The sequence below is a fragment of the Amphiura filiformis genome, chromosome 4 (genome assembly GCF_039555335.1).
Source record: "Amphiura filiformis chromosome 4, Afil_fr2py, whole genome shotgun sequence".
Lineage (NCBI taxonomy): Eukaryota > Metazoa > Echinodermata > Ophiuroidea > Amphilepidida > Amphiuridae > Amphiura > Amphiura filiformis.
The window spans coordinates 64,914,300-64,934,829 of NC_092631.1; the positions used below are offsets into that span (position 1 = coordinate 64,914,300).

Here is a 20,530-nt window from a genome sequence, read left to right on the forward strand (position 1 = left end):
TTTTCCTGGGGCGCTATCATTTATTGGCACGAGTCCAGTGATCTGCTTTTTGATAAAAATGCGTGTGTTTAGGTTATAATTGAAGACCATTATATGCTGGAAAAGTGATGTAATAATCGGATTAACTACCATAGCAATAGGTGAAAACAAATTTTGAATACATCGCGCTGCACTACAAGCAGGTTACACTCATCACCTGTGTATGTCTGTAATCATATATTGAATACAATACCAGTCTTTTCAAAGATATTAATCTTACAGGTGCGAGTGATCAGCATGGATCAATGCAGATGTACGTAGTGAACGTAGTACAGCGCGGTATCTTCAAAAATTGTTTTCACCTATTGCTATGGTGTTAATTACATCACTTCGTCATCGCATACTGCATGGCAGCTATAAACAAAGACCCCTTTTTATTTTTCAATATTACTTCAGTATAGCCTCGCCTCAGGAATCGCCTCGTAGTCCATGACCATTCCATTTTAAAAGGAATTCATTCATTCATTCATTCATTCATTCATATTTATTCGGCAAAATCGACAAGAACAATAAATATAATCAATCACAAATTATCACAAATTTAGCATATATGAAATACATGGATACAAGCAAAGACACCAAAAAGCCGAAATGCCAGGATAACCCATAAAGTCTAGCTGCAAATGTGTAAACTTATTTCCAATGGGGTCCAACAAAAAGACAAGACGGTGCCTGGGACGGAGGACAACAAGCAAAAGGACAGAAAGGAACAGGTTACACAAATGCAGCTGACTCTTGGGTTAACGCACTTCTGGCAAGGTGTTTTTTATGGCATATTTAAAAGTATTTTTGTCAATAATAGCTTTGATTTGGGATGGTAAATTATTCCAATCAAGTGTGGATTGATAGAAAAAAAGACTTTTTGGTGTAAGATCCTACTCTCCTATAAAGAATTGATCAAGATAAGACGGGGCCAGTGAGTGAAAAATATTAAACATGTGATTTAGCCTTAATTGTCTAGCCCTGTTTTGGGTATCAAGCAGTTTGACAGTGTCCAAATTGATTTGACCAACATGATCTCTCGAGGATAAGTTCAAAATAAAACGAACCATTTTGTTTTGAGTGATTTGAAGCTTACGTTGACTTTCCTTTGATAAACCAGTAAACCAGGAGGTGCTACAATAATCTAAATGACACTGCAATAATGCAGAGCAGAGATTTTTTCGAAGCTTTTGGTTGAAATATTGTGTGTGTCTATATAAAAATTTGAGCCTGCCAATAGCTTTCTTAACAAGAGAATCAACCATGACTTCCCCAGATAGATGTTGGTCTAGTGTAACACCAAGGTATTTTATGGATGGGACAGGATTAATTGTATGACCATTGTGTGAGATGTGGAAATCAGAAGCTGATTCATGTTCAGTTTAGCTAACTTTAACTGGCCCTGCAGACTAAAATAACAGGCTTATCAATCATCTGATACTGTTATAATTTCATAAACATTAATAAATGAGATTTAATATCAAACGCCGTTTTTAATTTTAAACAAGCATTGATAGTGTAATTTAAAATATTCTGTTAGTTGAAATCCATTAAGAAGGTCTTGTTCATTATGTAGCATGGGACAGGAAAGTAATAAAACGTCGATGTCATTGCAGGAGATTACGGTACCTGGATATCAAAGACTTATAATGAATTGTAAAAATATGTACCGCGATTTGCCTTTAAGTATAAACAAACTTATTATTTGGTTAAATAAGATTTTATAAAATCGCCCTTAATGCATTAAGGGCGCAGGCTTTGGTACAAATTAACACGTGTACAACTCAGCGGAATTACTGTAAGTGACTCCACATAAATTTCCTCCGATTTTGATGAAAATAACAACTATACTAGTGATATATTACCTTTTTTTATCATTTTTAAACAAGTTTTTGCTCTAAAATGAATCGCATATTAAGCATTTTAATGCTAACTGACATATTTGAAGTGTATATTTGAAGTAGCATCTGGGCAAAAGTCAAAATAAATCTGAAATTTGTTGATCAGTTTCTAGTAGTTATGCCTTTGGGGTAATTTTTTGTCCAATTTTTGCGTCATATGGATGAAAGTATTATTATCAATTAAAATGATGGTAAAATATGATTAAGAAGACTATCGTAAGGTAGGAAACAGTTTAGTCGTGGCCCTAATATTGCAAATTGCTATCGTATAATATAACCATATATTCAAAATCTTTCCATATGAAATAACAAGAAATGATACATATAATATAACACAAATAATATGTTTATGTATTTCAGGTGGAATATACTGTCCGTATGCTTGGGATGGAACCAAATGCTGGCCACCAACTCTAGCTAACACTACAACACATCTGCCTTGTCCAGATATGCCATTTATATTACCATCGAGTAAGTAATACAAAATTATAGCCTTAATATACGATCTTTTTTTTTCTTTCACAATATACCTTTATTTTTTTCAAAACTGATATTTTGGCATAATTGTAATACTTACACATGATTCAACTTAAATATATGAGCAAACTGTCAAATTCGCCCTATTTGTAGTAAAACGGGATAATTTTCTGTTGGTCCGACATATTATCAGAATTGTTCAGATTATGATAATATGTCGGAACGACTCGAAATGATAGTCTCCTACGAAACCAGTTGGGTTATGCTCCCTTTGGGAGCATAACCAAACTGGCTGCGTAGGAGACTAACTCTGAGGCCGTACTCGCCGTCCTAATCCAAAAAGTGCGAGTGATAGAGGTGAAGTTTATGATGTTGTTTCTTAGCAAATTTCCAATGTTTTTCGTGTCCAAATGTATTGGGAACTTTCATAATGATTACATATTAACTATTAATCATTTTGGTAGAAAAAAATAAAAATCTAAAAATTTAAAAAGATCGTACATTAAGGCTTTAATCATTATATATTCCACAACAAGTTTCGGCTACAAATTGTGTGCCTCGATCAGGCAAAATGAAGACAATGTTGCAAAAGTCAATTTTGATGTTTTATCATGATAAAGAAGATCACTCATCTGTAATATCATGTGGAATACGAGAATGAAGTTATAGTTGAAAACGTTGGTTAGTTAAAAAGTGAAAAACAAAAATAAACTCAACTTGCCATTGTCTTCATTTTGCTTGAACTGGTCACGTATACCATGTTTATATTCGAACGCTCTAGCACCGTGAAGCTTTGTTCTTACATGGGCTAGCACGCCATCTCTGCACTCGAAGTTAATACTTACACTCAGAACGCTAGACACTTGCTTTGCTATTGTTATACAAGGGTTACTCAGTTATTTAATTAGGCACCGAAACCGATCGCATTTGGTGTTTTAAAATAAGCAAAATTCTAAGCTACACCTTTTGACATTCAAATCAATTTTCTTTCAATAATACCCTTTGCAAAATGCTTTGCCAAAGGTCTGTTTTGGCTGAGTTTCTTTTAGTTAGTCCTTCTGTCATCATAAGGAGCCATCGTAGCCATATGCTTTAGGAAGTCTCCCCATAATGGTCACTAGCGGGAACATTGGGTGGTATAATAAGTTACATGACCGACTTGGGGTCAATGGTAATCATAGGTCATTATAGCCAAAAACGTTTTAAAAAGAAAATTGACCCCGGTATACACTTTTACCTTGGATTTCTAGGATAGTACAAGGCCCTTAGCCGAAGTGTTACTATAGGCCATTTTATGCCGTTGCACTCTTTAAAATGCGAGTGTATATTTTGGTACATTGCGTAAAATGCCAATGTTGTGGCTTGTATCATGTGGTCGATTGATTTACTATTATCTGCAGTATTACATAATATATGCTTATCGTCTCAAGTTGAGAGTAACGCTATGCTGGATTTCGCAGTAGCAGATTCAAATCGGGCTCGCTATAAAAGACTGAATTAAAAAGACTAGTTTGTGTCTGACGTCAGAGCAAAGGCGCGACGTGATTAGTTGCTGACATGCGCAGAAAGGCATTTCTGGTCTAGTTGACAGGACGTCATGTGCAAACTAGTCTTTTTAATTCGGTCTTCAATTATAACCTAAACATACGCAGAAGGGCGATTCAAATCGGGCTCGCTATAAAAGACTGAATTAAAAAGACTAGTTTGTGTCTGACATCAGAGCAAAGGCGCGACGTGATTAGTTGCTGACATGCGCAGAAAGGCATTTCTGGTCTAGTTGACAGGACGTCATGTGCAAACTAGTCTTTTTAATTCGGTCTTCAATTATAACCTAAACACACGCAGAAGGGCGATTTGCCCGTTCGCTGGCAACGCAACCGTATAAACACACAGATTTGAATCTGCCAATGCAGAATCCAAATGGCGTTACTCTCAACTTGAGACCAGACACATAGACAGACAAAAGCGAAAATGTAATTAGAACATGCATCCTGTTACCAGTTACTTTTGTTCGCACAAAAGACGATTATAACCTTATCGGGACTTTCCCTGCTTAATACCGTCTAGTAAACACAACCTAGCAATAAGGATTGATACTAGAGATCGAACGACAAATCAGAGCTTATGAATTGTAATACTCGCGAAAACAGTATTATCCAAAATCCAAAAGATATCTGCGGGTAAGCAAGCAAATAATAAAAGCATAATGCCTATCAACGCCTATAGCACCATGTCATTAGCATATTCTGTTTTGCGTGTCAAAATATACCATCTGAGTCCGAGTGAGTATTTACTTTAACGTGCTTCTATTTAGTTTGCTATTTTCGATACAAAAACAAACTCCGACAAACTGAATGAATTGTAACACTGAATGTTAGTGTTGTTTTGGTTGTAAACCGTTACCTGGGACGGTATTATTTAACATGTTTGTGGTAGTCCCGTTTATCACATTAACAGTGATGAATGAAAACATAGCATGTTGTCACGACATTTTCAGTTAATCATGTAAAATCCAAATCACTATTTAAAAATAAGAAGTTACAAGGGTTTTTTTTTATCCAAAAAAGCATTTTTGACAAGCTTGGGCCTTCAAAGAGGTTTCAGACAATTATCTATTTTTAACTTGTCAAAAATTATTTTTCATGTGATAAGAGACTTTTCTCAAGGTTTTAAAATAGTGATATAAAGTTAAACTTTCAGGTTTGTTTTCAAATTACTGTCTGAGACACTGATGACAACTGTGGATTTCACGCGCTGTGTGAGAGAATACAGTGCGCAAAAGAATTAAATACACGCTTTGTTCACCCATGTATATCCTAAACAAAGACAAATATGTCAAAATTAAATCAAGCAGCCAGTACCTGTACCTTTAAGCTCTGATTTACGACCTCATTTGTTGAAATTGGTTGAGAAAGAAACGGTGATCTTTCTTGGGATTTTGGATCATCGTTTCTTTTCCTCTTGACCGATTTCAACAAATGAGGTCTTAAATTCGAACTGAAAGATGCAGCTAGTGGCTGCTGCTTCCAATTGTGACATATTTGTCTTGTTTAGGATATACAGAAGTGAACATAACTGGAATCTTAATTTTTTAGCGTTATGTAAGTTGGTATAGCCGAATATTGATCGCATTGGGCGATTTTTAGGCAGGCATGTGAATAGCATTGAGACCTTTGCAACTGCGTGGGCAACAACAATGGAGCTGCCCACCACGATAAAAAGATATCCACCCAGGTGCAATGGGAAGCTGTTAGGGGTAGTCACAGTCGTTGTACTGATGGACCCTGCGCCACTTGTAGGCTGCAAACGTGGTTCCGACATATTCTAATGACGGCGGAATAAATGTAAAGCGCTTAGAGGCTGTTTACGGCATAAAGCGCTATATAAATGTCTACATTTATTTATTTATTTTTTATATGTAACAACCAGTTTCCCCGACGTTTGTGTTAAATATATACGGTAGGGTTAATTAATTGTCACATTATTATGTATACTTCCTGTATTAACGACCCTTCATGTGTTGCTTGTTATAGTTTTCACTCTCCACAATTTGTTTTTACTTCACAGATGAAGTTGGTCGTTTTGTGACGTTAATGGGACGTGGGCAGCTGTAGCAGATTATCCCAATTGTATTCCGCATAATATCAAACAAGAAGCCGGTAACTGGAATGCGAGCACTTCTCAATTACAGGTAGCGTATTATCAGGGAAACTGGAATTAAGGAAATGGAATCAAGAATCAATTTGCGTGTTAGGTCTACAATATAGTTCTAGGTCCCATAATGCTTTTCCGTCATATTATTATTCTGGAAAATACATAATTTTGTTAACATTTTAGGGAACAAACCAAAAGATCGATGACGTCCTTTAAACGTAACTGGTTTCGTTTCTCCGCCGACCCCCTCCCTCCTTGCCAGAAACGTAATAATAAAATTTTGAAAATTTTGACATAATAATAATAATGACACATTTTTTCAGACAGATGTTTTTGTACAAACGTAATCGAGTATTTTTATCCCCTCCCCCCTAAACGAAACCAGTTACGTTTATAGGACGTCATCGATCATTTGGTTTGTTTCCTTAATTGACTTAATTTAAGGTATATTACAATCTGATAATATATGACTGTGATATAATGATCTAATGTGACAGTAATTATTAATAAGACAAGGGAAAATCACATTAAGGGATACTTTTGCTGTTGTATTTATTATTTTCAATAATATTGCTAATAAAATAAATAAATAAATGTTGGATTTGTATAGATCTTTTCCAGATCTTAGAGAACTCAAAGCTACTAATTAGGGTACTCATTTGTTTGTTTTGGTTTTATGGCTATTATTAGACGTTGTTTTTTCCTTAAAAGTGTTTTATTCAAATAATGTACAACCAGCAACTTGTTCTAATGGTGAAGTTGGATTGGAATTCGAAATCATTGAGATGTCTTGTCTGGTACTTATTGACATCAAATCATTCAGTAACAGTCACAAGCAAGTTTGCCCCATGCTCCTTGTGTTTGGAAATGTTGTTTATTCTTTCCCTCAATTTCACATTGCCAACTTCAATAGTGCTCTGACTTGATTGTGCAACAACCCACAGGGATTTTACACCGTTCCTGATTTTATCATAGTTGTTTAAAGATAAAGAGGTTAAGCTCTTGTGTCTCAAAGAACATGAATGTACATTCTACAAATTACTTTATGGACGTTTTGGTGCACTTTTTCCGTTTTAGTTCTACTTAAATGTTGTACATGGAGCCAAAATAATGGAAATCGTTGGATACACACTATCGTGGACAAGCCTCTTGCTGGCTCTTATTATTTTCAATAGTTTCAGGTGAGTAATACCGTATTCAACAACAAGCAAACACAGATGTTTCAGTTAAACAAAAACAGTTAGGAAAAGAAAAGAAGTTTGTATCATCATAGAGGCTCTGAATTTAATTATATTATTTATACACATTTGTTTTTGTACAGATTGTAATTAAAATGTATATGATTCAGAAAATAGTATTAGGCAAATATATATGTCACTTATTGATTGTATTGAGTTTTACTTGGTCATAAAGGATATTTCCTAAGCTAACTACATAAGCTTTGTTTCAAAGAAATCGGTTGGCTACAAGCGAAGATATTTCCAATTGTGTCAAGTAATCCTAAAACAGCTTTGGCCACTCTCGTGTCTTTGTGTAGCAAACGTGACTGATATGAGTTGAGTTATAAACCATCTGTTGGATACTCAGATTTAAAACAAAGGGGGCATTTGAAGTGGTACTTTAATTCAAAATTTTTATCGTAAATATCATATTATTAAGTGAAAGAAATATACGAAATTCTGAAATCTTTGACGATAAGGATGAGAATTCATTGTACACAGTACAAACGCGCGAATATGGTTAAAAGTGGCCCAACTCGGGCGATTAAATAAATCTAGCATAGCGTTTGAACTTGAACTAGTAAAGAATCCAAATAAAGTTGTTCTGATAAGATTCTACCAGTGCTATTCATCTGTACACCTTGATTCCTTTTATTGTTTTTTTTCCTGAAAAGCAAAAACGCAATTGCTAGTCATGAAAGTCAATTTTACGCGATGCAAGCTTGATATGCGCGAAATGTCAAAAGTGGCCCAACTCGTGTTTTGAAAGATTTAGTTAATTGAGCATATATTTGAGCCCGAACTATTAAAGAAACCAAGTAAAGTTGTCACTGATTCCACTGTACACATTATTGCCATGATCTCTTTCATTTGTTTCTAAAAAGCAAAATTGTAATTGTATAATTTTTATTGTCTAGTCTGTAAAGTACCTACTGACAGTTTTGGTCGTCATATTGTTTCTCCTTTGTGATTCATAGAAGTTTAAGCTGTACTCGAACCAAAATACACAAACATTTCTTTGCTGCCTTCCTGATCCGGTTAACCTTTGACATCACATTTTTTGGTGATCGTCTATACAGCAAGCCACAGAATGAAGTAACTGGTGAATACTCTGATAAAACAATTACGTTAACGGTAAGTAATGTATGTACCGTAAAAACTCGATAGTTAGCATATGTGCTTACTATCGAGCGCTTTTGAAAACATGAAATAGTACCAAAGTCTAGCGCTTTACCAACTGAGCTAATGGGGTTGAGACATACATTTGCAGGTTTACTTGTTCGTATATAACTATGTGTATCGATGATTTGCTCCAACCCTTTACACTTTTGTGGATGGGACTCTTCATGTTTGCATGTTTTAAAAGCGCTCGATAGTAAGCACATGTGCCAATGATCGAGTTTTTACGGTATTCATAATGATTATGTGTTCCTGATCCTTCTATGGGTTTTGATCTCTACCTCTGAGCCAGGGACATATGAAAACGAATTAGTGTCATACAGTATGTCATATGTATCAACAACGATGGCCATTACTAGCAGCAGTCATCGAGACAGATATAGCTTATTTATGGAATATTTATAAATAGCATTAGATTGTCTGATGTGTTACTTGTTGAAATAGCATACCTACTTATATTATTGCCCTTAGTTCACAAAAAAAAGCGCGGGAAAAGAAAGGCGAAGCAAAAACATAGTGTATTCTCAAATGGAAAATATTGAAGTCATATGAAGTAGCGTTGTTGAAATAAGAATCAATATTACATAGATTCCCTTCTGGCTATCATTAACTCAAGCCCATATGCAATATATGTATTTCATATATTTTCTCTAAGTGAATTGGTAATGTATTATTGGAAATAATCAAGTTCAACAGTTTTTTTCATTCCCACAAGTCACGATTACAGATCTTTGACAAAAGCGACTCGCCTGGGTCATTGAACAAATTTGTAACTTACTAAAACAATGTTGCGAGTAGCCATATGTAAGAAATTTATTTATTTCGTTCCTAAAGATACATTACATTTTACATAACAAGAGACGAAGGCAACATCATGCATTTGTGATAATTTTAGACCTTGAGTCTGGACTCAGTCCGCCATGGACGCATGTAGCTCATGTCACATTTTACATAACAGTAGAGGAAGGCAATATTATCTACATGTATTTGTGATATTTCCAAAAGGATTAAACCTTGAGTCTGGACTCAGTCCGCCATGGTTGCATTGAGCTCATGGACGATACTAAAATGTCACTTTTAGAATTAGTAATTCTTATTCTAACAGTCCCAGTGACCGCCCTCCCCTGAGATCACTCAATATACGGGAGGTGACAGTTTTTAATTGAGCAGATCCTGAACAGGGTCTAACTTATAATGAGAATTCTTTCAAAAACAGTGAGAATTGGAGTAACTATGAAAATTGAAAATTTTCTCATTTCGATGAAACCAAATTTTTTCGAGAAAAAAATAAAACCATAATTAGTAAAAAACAGTATCATAGAAGTAAGAACATTTTCAATTTCAGTGGAGTTGCCATGGGGCAGGTGTTGGTCAGAGTGCCCACCACAGAAAATTTCCAGGGACAAAATGAGGACGGTAAAGAGCAAAACATTGACAATGGGGACAAAACTCTGGCTATGCCCCTTAAATGGGACGAAAGTCTGGTCTTGCCCCCTAAATGTGGACGAAAATTTGGCTTTGCCCACTCACACCAAAATTCTGGCTACGCCACTGTTCAATTCTCCCAGCCTTTGAAAGAATTCTCATTTTAAATTTCCACTCGTGTAGCTTGGTACCCACATTTACCTAACACCCTCTACTTCCCTATGACAGAGCTGATAAGGAATCGTGACATAATTATATCGTTTCATTTATATTTTGTATTTATTACAGCCACAGCTCAAATTCTCTTCCCTTTTACCATTTGTTATGTTTTCATGTTTTTTTTTTTTTTTCTAACTCGTTGTCGTCGGGTACATAGCACTAAAATTCTGTTCTTGTTGCTAATCAGTGTTGCTTTCTGAGGCATATCCGTTTCAAAATTAGTCTTGTGAAGTCCACTGTAAATTTGAACAAAACTAGAGACTGATCTCCAGAACTGGACCACGCAGGGACTCGAACCCGTACTAGTCGCCGGGACTAGTCGTCGTCCAGCTCAAAACTAAAAATAATCGAGAAGAGTATGAGTCAAGCACGCTAATCGATTGCGCCACGAAGGAGCTCATGAAAATCAATGGTCTCAAACTGACTATAATATGCAATTGTCCATACAGGCTGTTATGATAAACAAGCGCATTACCCACGCAAAGTCGGACGCATCGATGACGAAAAAACTCGTTTTTTGCAAAAGTAGCTTCAATTTGGAATGAAAATCAAATGGTAGCGTAATCGACAGACAGTTGAGAAATAATGTAGGTAGTTAGATGTTAAAATTAACGTTCCACAATTAAGATATTGATAATGTAACAAAACAGTTTTTTCTCATGCACGATTCTCGAAAATGTTCCTCAAAAACGGGCTTTTAAAATTTAATCGGTACTGTATTTGGTTCTTCCCCATGGCAACATTATGTCTTTGATCGATTTGTAGTACAATACAAAAAAGAAGAAAAAAATCACTCGGCGTGGTTTTATACGGGGCGCACATTTGAAAAAACGTCATGGAACGCGTTTTTGATCTTGTGAACATGGTGCGTATAAAGGATTTTAACGAAGGATTTTCAAATTTATTCTAAAAATTTGTATACACACAAAAAAAATGTTAAGCTATATCCAATGCACCAACGTTTCACTCGCTGCGATATTTGATTACTGAGAAAACTCTGTTTTAGATAACAACTTTATACGTTTTTATACGTTTTTTATACGTTTTTATACGTTTTTATACGTTTCTTTGTGTAACCTTAAGACTCTTAAATGTTTCAAGACATTTTTCGAGGATTGTAGTCAAATGTTGTTATTGAAATACACTATTGCATGATTTTCAGGGTAGTTTCCTTTAATTGCACGGAATCATCACACCATTGTTTCTTTTCGTTTTTTGGTGTTTTTTGGGGTTTTTTTTAAATGTATTTATTTATTTCATTTTTTGTTATTATCATCATTATTCTAATCTTGTCTTCACTTCTCTATAATTTATTTAGTTTTATTTTTCATATTTTGAATTTATATGAATCATGGAACCGCATGACACTGCTGAAGGATCTGTACGAAGTCAGACATTATAAAACCATTCATCGGTGACACTTGTTTTACACAGTTAAATTGAAAGCAATAATTATAAATGTACTTTATTTGTAATTAACTGTGTTTTTATCCCTTCTTTACTTTCTTGTCACCTGCATCATCAGCCTATTTTGTGTGAGGTTTTTGAATTCTTCAGAGAATATGCTAGACTGTGTATGTTTGCATGGATGTTTATCGAAGGTCTCTATTTAAACTCCTTGGTATCGACGGCGGTGTTTCTTAAGCCCAAATTTTTGATATACTACATTATAGGATGGGGTAAGTAAATTTAATGATCTACATTTATTGTGTAAGCTTGTGGCCCGGTAGATTGGTAAACATTATTGTTTATGGGACGTATGAATATCGCAGTACAGTAAGCAAAAGAATTAAGGTACCGGTTTTGTTCACCTCTGTATATCCTAAACAAGGACAAATATGTCACAATTTAAAAAAGCTACCAGTACCTGTACCCTTTAGCTCTGAGTTAAGACCTCATTTGTTGAAATTGGTTGGGAATTGAAGAAACGGTGATCTAAAACCTAGGAAAGAACGAAATCAAAGGTTGCACTTTTATGTTCTAATCAATGACAGCACGACGCCAGTGTTAATGTGCTAATACACGGAAAGCATGGTGCTAGTTCTTTTGTTCGAGAATAGAACGCTTTGTGTACAAATCAATAGTGTATGCAATGAAGCAAACTGCAACCTTCGTAATCGCCTTGGGATTTTCATCATTGTGTCTTTATTTCTTGGCCGAGTTCAACTGGTTCCAATTATGACATATCTGTCTCTGTTTATGATAAACAGGTACCTTATATCAGTAGCATATTATCCCTATTCCATTTTTACCTTAGCGAGACGGTGATATCAGTGCGCGTATCATTTGGAGTAGCTTTAAATAGCAAGCTTTCGTTCAATTCTTTATAAATGATTTCATTTGAACAAAACCAAAATGTAACTCACTATTGACGGTTTCGCCTATCATGGTCGGTAAGCATCATCAGAATGATGGTTGTTGATCCTTACTTCCGGTTGGACGAATCCCGGCCGACAACGGACCATTCGGTTCAACAGAACTATGTCATCAATTGGGACAATGCTAAGATCTTGTGCAAAGAGTGCGATGCAAATACAAGAAGAATCAAAGAATCCATTTGGATCAGGAGAAGAGGCCCGAACGTCATGAACAGAGACGAGGGGGCCCACTTCCTTTTAGTCACGTGTATGATCCTCTCCTGGCTGATAAAACACCGGAAGTAAGGATCAACAACCACCATTCTGATGATGCCTACCGACCGTGATAGGCGAAACCGTCAAAAGTGATTTACATTTTGGTTTTGTTCAAATGAAATCATTTATAATGTTTACCAACAAACCTGATGAATCTATTTAGCGGTTTCGTTCAATTTGCTTACGTACACAATGTGAATTTAAATATGTATGTTGAACAGATGCTTGTGCAATATCATTTAAATGTCGGATACTATAAGGGTCATAAAAGCGTTTCAAAACATTTATATAAAAAAGCATTGCAACAACATTTTTAAAATGTTGTCAAAAGGTTATTATACAATTATTTTTGTCAAACATTATGTTAGAATATTTTGCATGAAGTTTTCAATTTTTTAGGAACGTTACTCAAATGTTTTATACCCTTTATATAACAAGACATTAAAACGTTTTTTGTAAAGTGTTTTGCATTTGCTCGGGGTGCGACCTTATTGTGCTTGGAGTCTAGTCAGATTCGACTTGACCTTTTTAAGAGAGTATGTTTGACAGACATCATTCCTGTAAGGTACTTATGATCCTCCCCAATAGAACCTTAAATTGCTTCAAATTGAACAAGTTTCTGGCTGTTAAAGAAACGTAATGAAACTAGCATGAAACTAACACGAAACTAGTTTAACCAGAAAAAGGAGAAATTTACTTAGGAAAATCCAATATAGAATTCACTCACATATTCTTAGCGTTCGGCATCTTGTCTGATGACTTGATCACAGGTGGTACGGTCCACTGCCCGTCTCGCCAAAGTATAAATCAAACTACATTACGATGAAACCCGAATCTGACATGGCCTAATTCACATCTTAATGCATGTAATTATCGTACAAAGGTGTGCACAGCACATCATATTATTATTAGATGCATTAGACCATTTAAGTATGGAATTTTCACACATGTTAAAACAAATCCCCTTAGTATAACTTTGAAGTATCAGAGTTCAGGTTTGACGCGTATTTCAGAATTATAACCACCTGCTCCAATGGGTAATTGAACGTGATAGCCTACATGAAGTTTCATAAGCTATTGATACAAGTGCATGGCCAACATTTCAAGATTGATGTTTTTCTCTCTTTTTGTTTACAGTTAGTCCGTTTCCTTTTGTTGGTGGCTGGGGTATTGCTATGATCATCACCAACAGTCAAAGGTATGTTAACTTAAAGCCATATTATGTGATTTGCTCCACAGCAACGCCCTCAATTTCTACTTTTGCACTTAGTGTGCATAAATGCCCTGTAAAGACTATTTAAAGCATGAAGTGTCTCCCGGGTTTTATTCTGAGCTCACCGATCGAGTGCTGAATAAATACGTCGCCTGCGTGTGTATATCGAATCATTGAATAAGTGACGTACCTATTAACTGTATGCACAATCTAGGTTGCTTCGTTACCGAGGTAATGCATCAAATAGGTCAAGGTCAATATCTCTTAATGGGATTGGACCTATTTAGCTGAGTACGTTACCTATAGCGAAACATCCTGGATAGTGCAAACCTGACTTTATTTGAATGTTATATCAAAATGAGCATTTTAGAACCTTTTTTGTCCAAATTAGAGTATTTTGAATTTTTCTACCTGAAATCTGAAATAATATGGCTTCTGCCATTACACTTGCCTTAACTATTCCAGAATGTACTTACCTTTATTCTTGCTTTCTCATTTACAGATGTTGGTATCTTCATATTACATCAATTTATTATTATGTGCTGATAGAAGTACCACGTAATTCTCTTATTGTGGTAAGATAACACACTGAGGTACAACTTCGAAACATCTCTTACAAAATTTACTTATTTCTCTTTATTAAAGTAACAAGTTTCCGTTATGTACATAATTTTACAGGGAATCCACACGCTAGGCAAGTCAACATTAAAGAGCTTGCGATTTCCAAACGTACGTATCCTACACCCATGTACATGTATCTATTCAAAATCACTAACATGTGACGGTATTTTGATGAGATGCACGGGCGTATGAAATGTACGTTCGAAAATCGCAAGCTCTCTAGATGCGGCCCATACACGATCAATTTGATTGATCATTATTAAAGACCCTGGATACAAGGCAAGAGTGGATACAAAATCTACGATTGTGCACTGTACACATGAACATAATAGTGGTTTCATTATCCAACCGACAATAAAATCAAACTAGATTAGATATCTTCAATAACATTGAAGAGCAATATTATTTTGTATCCAGTCCTGCTTCTAGGGTCCCCAATATTGATCAATCAATTTGATCGTGTATGGGCCGCATTAGTATACGTTCAAGTTTTGGAGACACCTCGATACGTCACGCTAAATTCCATTCACTGTCAGAAGAGGTTCGTGTGTGTGACTGTGAATGCAATATGATATGGAATCAATACAGCCTTGATTTGCTGCTAATTGAATAGACCACCTGTCTCATCAAACTACTCTGATGCTGCCCGTACACGTTCAATTTTATTGATCAATATCAAAGACCATAGATAGAAGAGTGGATACAAAATCTACCATTGTACACGCACAATAGTAGATTTTGTATCCACTCCTAAGGTCCCCAATACTGATATTATGAAAGTTACAGAGGTGTCACCGAAGCTGGAACACATAATGGCAGCATGAAATAGCATTATTCAAACTTGGTCAATCTGAATTATGCGTTCTTTAAGTATTGTAAACTTATCTGAGGACAATGAGAAATATAAATTCTGTAATATTAACCAAATGTCACTGAATTGCAATAAATATCACTACAAAATTATGTTGGTCCAAGAGGATTTTGAAGGGTTGAATAAGTGCGGACACGTGCTTATGGCGAATGGGTATATTGATTACACCCGACAATAATTCGTCACAGTATTATACTAGTATCCTTAAAGTGAGACTTGAAAATGTCATGTTTATTTGACGTTACTACAATGACACTTTCCAGTGATTGAAGGATATTGGTTAATTCAAAGATTTCAAGATTTCTTGTAAGGATTACTTATTTTAGATTAAATTTCACACAGTTATAAATATGTGATGCGATCAAGCAAAATCAGTCGGAACTCGGAAATATTGATTTTGAGATATAGCCAAACAAAGGAGATATTTCCTTTTGTTCCCTATTGTTTTAATTGTCTTTAATTGCTCATATCTTTGGATACTGGTTGTTCAATTTCAATGGGGTTTTCTGCAAAATTCAGCTTTGTAAATGCTTTTTATTATCTTATAAGAAACTGAAATTTCCGAGTTCCGACTGATTTTGCTTGATTGCATCACATTATGTTATTTAGAAATTTGGAAATTATTCATTTATTTATAACATTGTAAGGCCAAACAATAAATTGAAGTGATGCCAAAATCAATTAAAAACGAGAAGAAAAGAATTTAATCTAAAATCCTTATCCTTGATCTAGTTAAATCTGTAAAACTTAATGTGTTATAGCCTAATCCATGACTCAATCATATTTACCAACGATATTGTTATACAATTTAGAGTATCGTAGCAGAGAATGCAATGATTGGGGGTTTTAGAAAAAAAAATCTGTGGGAGAAACAAAAACACAATTGAAACAGTCTAAAATGGTTAGTTGATAATGAATAGTTCAGAGATATTGTGGCAAAATAATGTTTTTATTACTTTTCTGTTCATCATCTGCAGTCATTGTTCATTACCATCAATTTTTGTACACTTTGGTTATGGCCTTTTCAACCCTTGTCCTCTTACATACTTGCTTATACAGAAATTCGATTTCCCTAAACTAATTTTGCTTGAACACTAATTCGTTGTGAGCACGTGAGGGCAAATGAATTTATGCACACATAATCATAACTTTTTCTTTTCTTTTCAATTTATCTTCAGCTGAATGTATTTTTTATGATTAACATTGTGCGTGTCTTGATAATGAAGTTAAAAGAGAGCAACTCTAGTGAAGCGAATCAATTAAAGTAAGTTTCAACTTTAATATCTCAGGAACCGATCAACGCCTGTGGGAGATGTGGAAATTTGTTAATGCCATTCGACTTATTTAACCATTTTAAATGTAAAAATAAAATATGAGAAAAAAGAGGAACTTTGTGAACGAATGTGAGGAGGCGACTCTAAATTTACCTATATCTCACGCATTAATATTGATCGGCTCCCTTATTAAATTGTCCTTCCCTTTTGGTATTTACAAATTCACGTGTTTGTTCTTCAAAAGCGGCTCCAGAAAGTGATAATTCTTATAATCAGGTAAAAATGACAGCAGGTGAACCAGATTGATGTGAGGAAAAACTAGATTATTATGTTCAACATTGGTTGAAATCACGTTATCAAAATTAATGTTCACTTTTCCAGTTCTTGGTGTGATTGAATCAAATATGAACAACTTCAATTCATTCCATGGTTTATTAAATTGAAGCGATATGTTTTTTCATGGTAATTCTTACCCATGATTTCCATTATAATGCGATGGTTCAAGTAAAGGGTTTCATTATGCTTTGGTTTTCAGTATAAGACTCATTTATATTACCAGGTTCACATTATTTCCATTCATGTTCTTCACACATTGATCTCACCTGAATTGCGCCTTCAAGGTAATACTGTTAACGGGCGTGTTAAGGGTTGTATGAGTTTCAACCTTCCCCGTTCCTGAGATTTACAATTCTCTTAAGGGGTACTACACCCCTGGCCAATTTTGTGCCTATTTTTGCATTTTTCTCCAAAATTATATCGCATTGGTGACAAGTACGATATGTATATTATAGGGGCAAGGACTACAACTACTGCACTGGAAATTTTATTTCAACACAGACAACATTTGTGGAGTTACAGTCAAAAATGAATTTTCATTGCAGTAGTTGTTGTCTTTGCCCCTATAATATACATATCTTACTTGTCACCAATGCACTATACTTTTGAGAAAAATGCAAAAATAGGCACAAAATTGGCCAGGGGTGTAGTACCCCCTTAATATCACAATTCTGACCTATATAATAGGTTTTCATCCTTCCCCGTTTCTGAGACTTACACATTCTCTGAATATCAAAAGCCTGAACTATATAATTGGAATGTTCTTTTTTCTTGACAATAATAGAAAGGCTCTCCGAGCAGCGATCGTTCTAATCCCTCTGCTTGGAATAACGAACCTCATTTGGTTGATGCCCGTACCACCTCCAACAAGTAAGAAGATCAACATTATACTCTACAATGTGGTATTGTTGTTTCTTGACTCATTCCAAGGATTCTTCGTAGCGACTGTATACTGCTTCTTAAACCAAGAGGTAAAGTCTTATAGGAAATGTTATTCGCATTGTTTTAGTCGGAAGACTATTGCAATAGGCGTGCATCAATTTGGTGTACTGAAAAAACTGTGTTTAGGAGTTAAACACATTCTTGATATCGCTTTGTAAAATGTTAGAAGCGTAACATTACGCGTCAAATACCTAAACATCAATGGTCAGTGGCTAAACATTATCCGATGTTTAGTATTTAAAAATGTTTACAAAGTGAGAGCCAAAATATGGTGAGAAAGTGTTTATTGTTAAGCACAGCAAATCACAGGTCGCGATATTGAATAATGGGTAGTGGAGGTAATACAATTGAATATAAAAACAATGATTTTCTCATTGAATAATGATTTTCTCATTGAATATTATTAATATTACGGAATTGATGGTGCTTCATCTACAAAAACCGGCGGCTATGAGGATTTGTTTAAACACCTCTTCAAACAAGTTCTCCTTATACTATTAATGAAATTGTATTATAAAATAAAATATGAATATGACGCGAGCATACATAAAATGACAAACAATTTGCATTTATATAAAGCATACGAATATAACGTATTACTCTATTTTATTCTCTAAACAGGTGCGACTTGCGATAACAAGAAAGTGGGCGTCATGGAGAAATTATCAGGATCCAATTTGGCGACGACCATCAATGATAACCACAACATCAGAGGTAATTTGTTAGAAAAATAAGATCAAGTTACCCACAAGTAACGTAATGAGACAAATTATATGTATATGATACAATAATAATCATCCTTAATATCATCATCCGCCAATTTTCAAGTCTTTCCACGAATAAAGATCACCAATGATTGAAAATTTAAATTGCTTTTATTGATTAAGAGATTTTATAGGTTTCACGTATAATCTCGTATCCTGTTTTTATGCTTCAACAAATTTATTATACCCTGGTTTTGTTGAAGAAAGGTAAAATTAGAAAAACCCTTTATCAGACAATCTTGAGGGAATGCATCTTTCCTAAGAAACGCTATTGTTGGATTATTGTATCACTCGACTGTTTCAATCCAGCTTTAGGGTATCAGATGTCGGTATGTCTAATTCCTACTGGTAATCACACATGAATCTCACGCCGAGTATGATAGCTATTTTAAGACTTGACTTCGTTAAGTATGGCTCTATTTCCTGGTTCTCTGCAATTCAAGCCTAAATCTTAAAAAAACGCTATAATTTCCACTAGAAGAAAAAGGATATCGCAAAAAAATATTGTTTCGTTGCTGAAATGGATCGGATAAAAGCGATTGTGTTAAGTAATTTGTCTGATTTCTACTTACTGACATATAAATTGGATAAAGCCCTTGTAATTTTAATATTTTCGATTCTAACATTTTTTCAGATATATGAGTAGTTTAACCAAATGAACGAATACATAGGCTCAAACCCGTAATTTTCTAAATAGATCAAATCGCCGTAGATGGCGTTTCATTGCTAGTGATATTGTTAAAACCAACAAGGGTACCCGGACGGAAAAATTAAAATTTCTTTTTGCAACCATAATGGTCCGCAACAATCATGGCCGCAATACATGCACTTCATTCTTAGGGTTAGGGATATTATTAGGGTTAGGGTTAGTGTATTGGGCCCAATATGGTTACATGGCTACCCGGACGATTATTTACATTTTGCAACCATAATGGGTAGCAATAAGGTTAGGATTTAAAGTTGCAAAGATAAATACGCTCCCAGTACAAGGTGATAAAATGATTTTTATCATCGAAAAGTATTATCTTGTAAAACATGTAAAATAAATCCGTTCCATTACAAAGAAACATGAATTATTCTGTGAACAATCCTAGTAGCATCTAGAGGTATTACAACTCGAGATTACTTGCAACATAAGTATGATAAGCGCATAAGCTCTGTTGATGTCTTTGACTTCATTGTCTGGTGGAATAAATGAGCAATGTAAATGTATTATTATATTATTATTCTCACACACTTACACATTCTTATTGAACAGGTTATGAGCAGCGGTAAATGGGTTCACAACAGGATACAAAATGGTGGAGAAACGGTACGTATAGGTAGAATATAAAAGAAAGTAACCCATCCTACACCAAAGCCTGATCTTAAGGGTTAATTTGATTGATAAGGTCGTATGCAGAATCTTGTTAGCTCCAATTCAACACCACATTTGCTACCAAACATTCTGAATTGACAAGGATTGATACCAGTATATCATGTATATGAATGTTGGTGCATTTTCAAAAGTTGCGAATCAAAACGATGCACGTGGTCGAAATTGCAAAGCGTGGTCAAGCGTGGCCCTGCCACATATCCCACGTAAAGGTACAATGATCAGTTTGCTCATGAATGAGAGATGGAAGAACCATTTTTACAAACAGGTACAAACCAGCAGGACTCAAATGACACTTTTGTATCGGTTTCCTTTCAAATCTTTATGAACAGAGTCATTATTATGTTTTCACTGTTTTAATAAACTCGCGCTTCCACGAATCTTTTTAAAGTGTTTTTAATTGTA

General features: G+C 35.0%; 1 protein-coding gene across 1 annotated transcript in view; it reads left to right on the forward strand.

Moving 5' to 3' along the window:
* Nucleotides 1-20,530, forward strand: part of LOC140150327 (PDF receptor-like) — a 118,861-nt gene that overhangs the window by 95,927 nt on the left and 2,404 nt on the right. Inside the window, exons 3-13 of the mRNA XM_072172335.1 lie at nucleotides 2,283-2,397; nucleotides 5,973-6,090; nucleotides 7,131-7,234; nucleotides 8,251-8,407; nucleotides 11,622-11,775; nucleotides 13,867-13,927; nucleotides 14,445-14,517; nucleotides 16,613-16,698; nucleotides 17,829-18,015; nucleotides 18,608-18,700; nucleotides 20,009-20,062. Coding sequence (XP_072028436.1) covers nucleotides 2,283-2,397; nucleotides 5,973-6,090; nucleotides 7,131-7,234; nucleotides 8,251-8,407; nucleotides 11,622-11,775; nucleotides 13,867-13,927; nucleotides 14,445-14,517; nucleotides 16,613-16,698; nucleotides 17,829-18,015; nucleotides 18,608-18,700; nucleotides 20,009-20,062 — 1,202 coding nt within the window. The remainder of the gene's footprint in view (nucleotides 1-2,282; nucleotides 2,398-5,972; nucleotides 6,091-7,130; nucleotides 7,235-8,250; nucleotides 8,408-11,621; nucleotides 11,776-13,866; nucleotides 13,928-14,444; nucleotides 14,518-16,612; nucleotides 16,699-17,828; nucleotides 18,016-18,607; nucleotides 18,701-20,008; nucleotides 20,063-20,530) is intronic.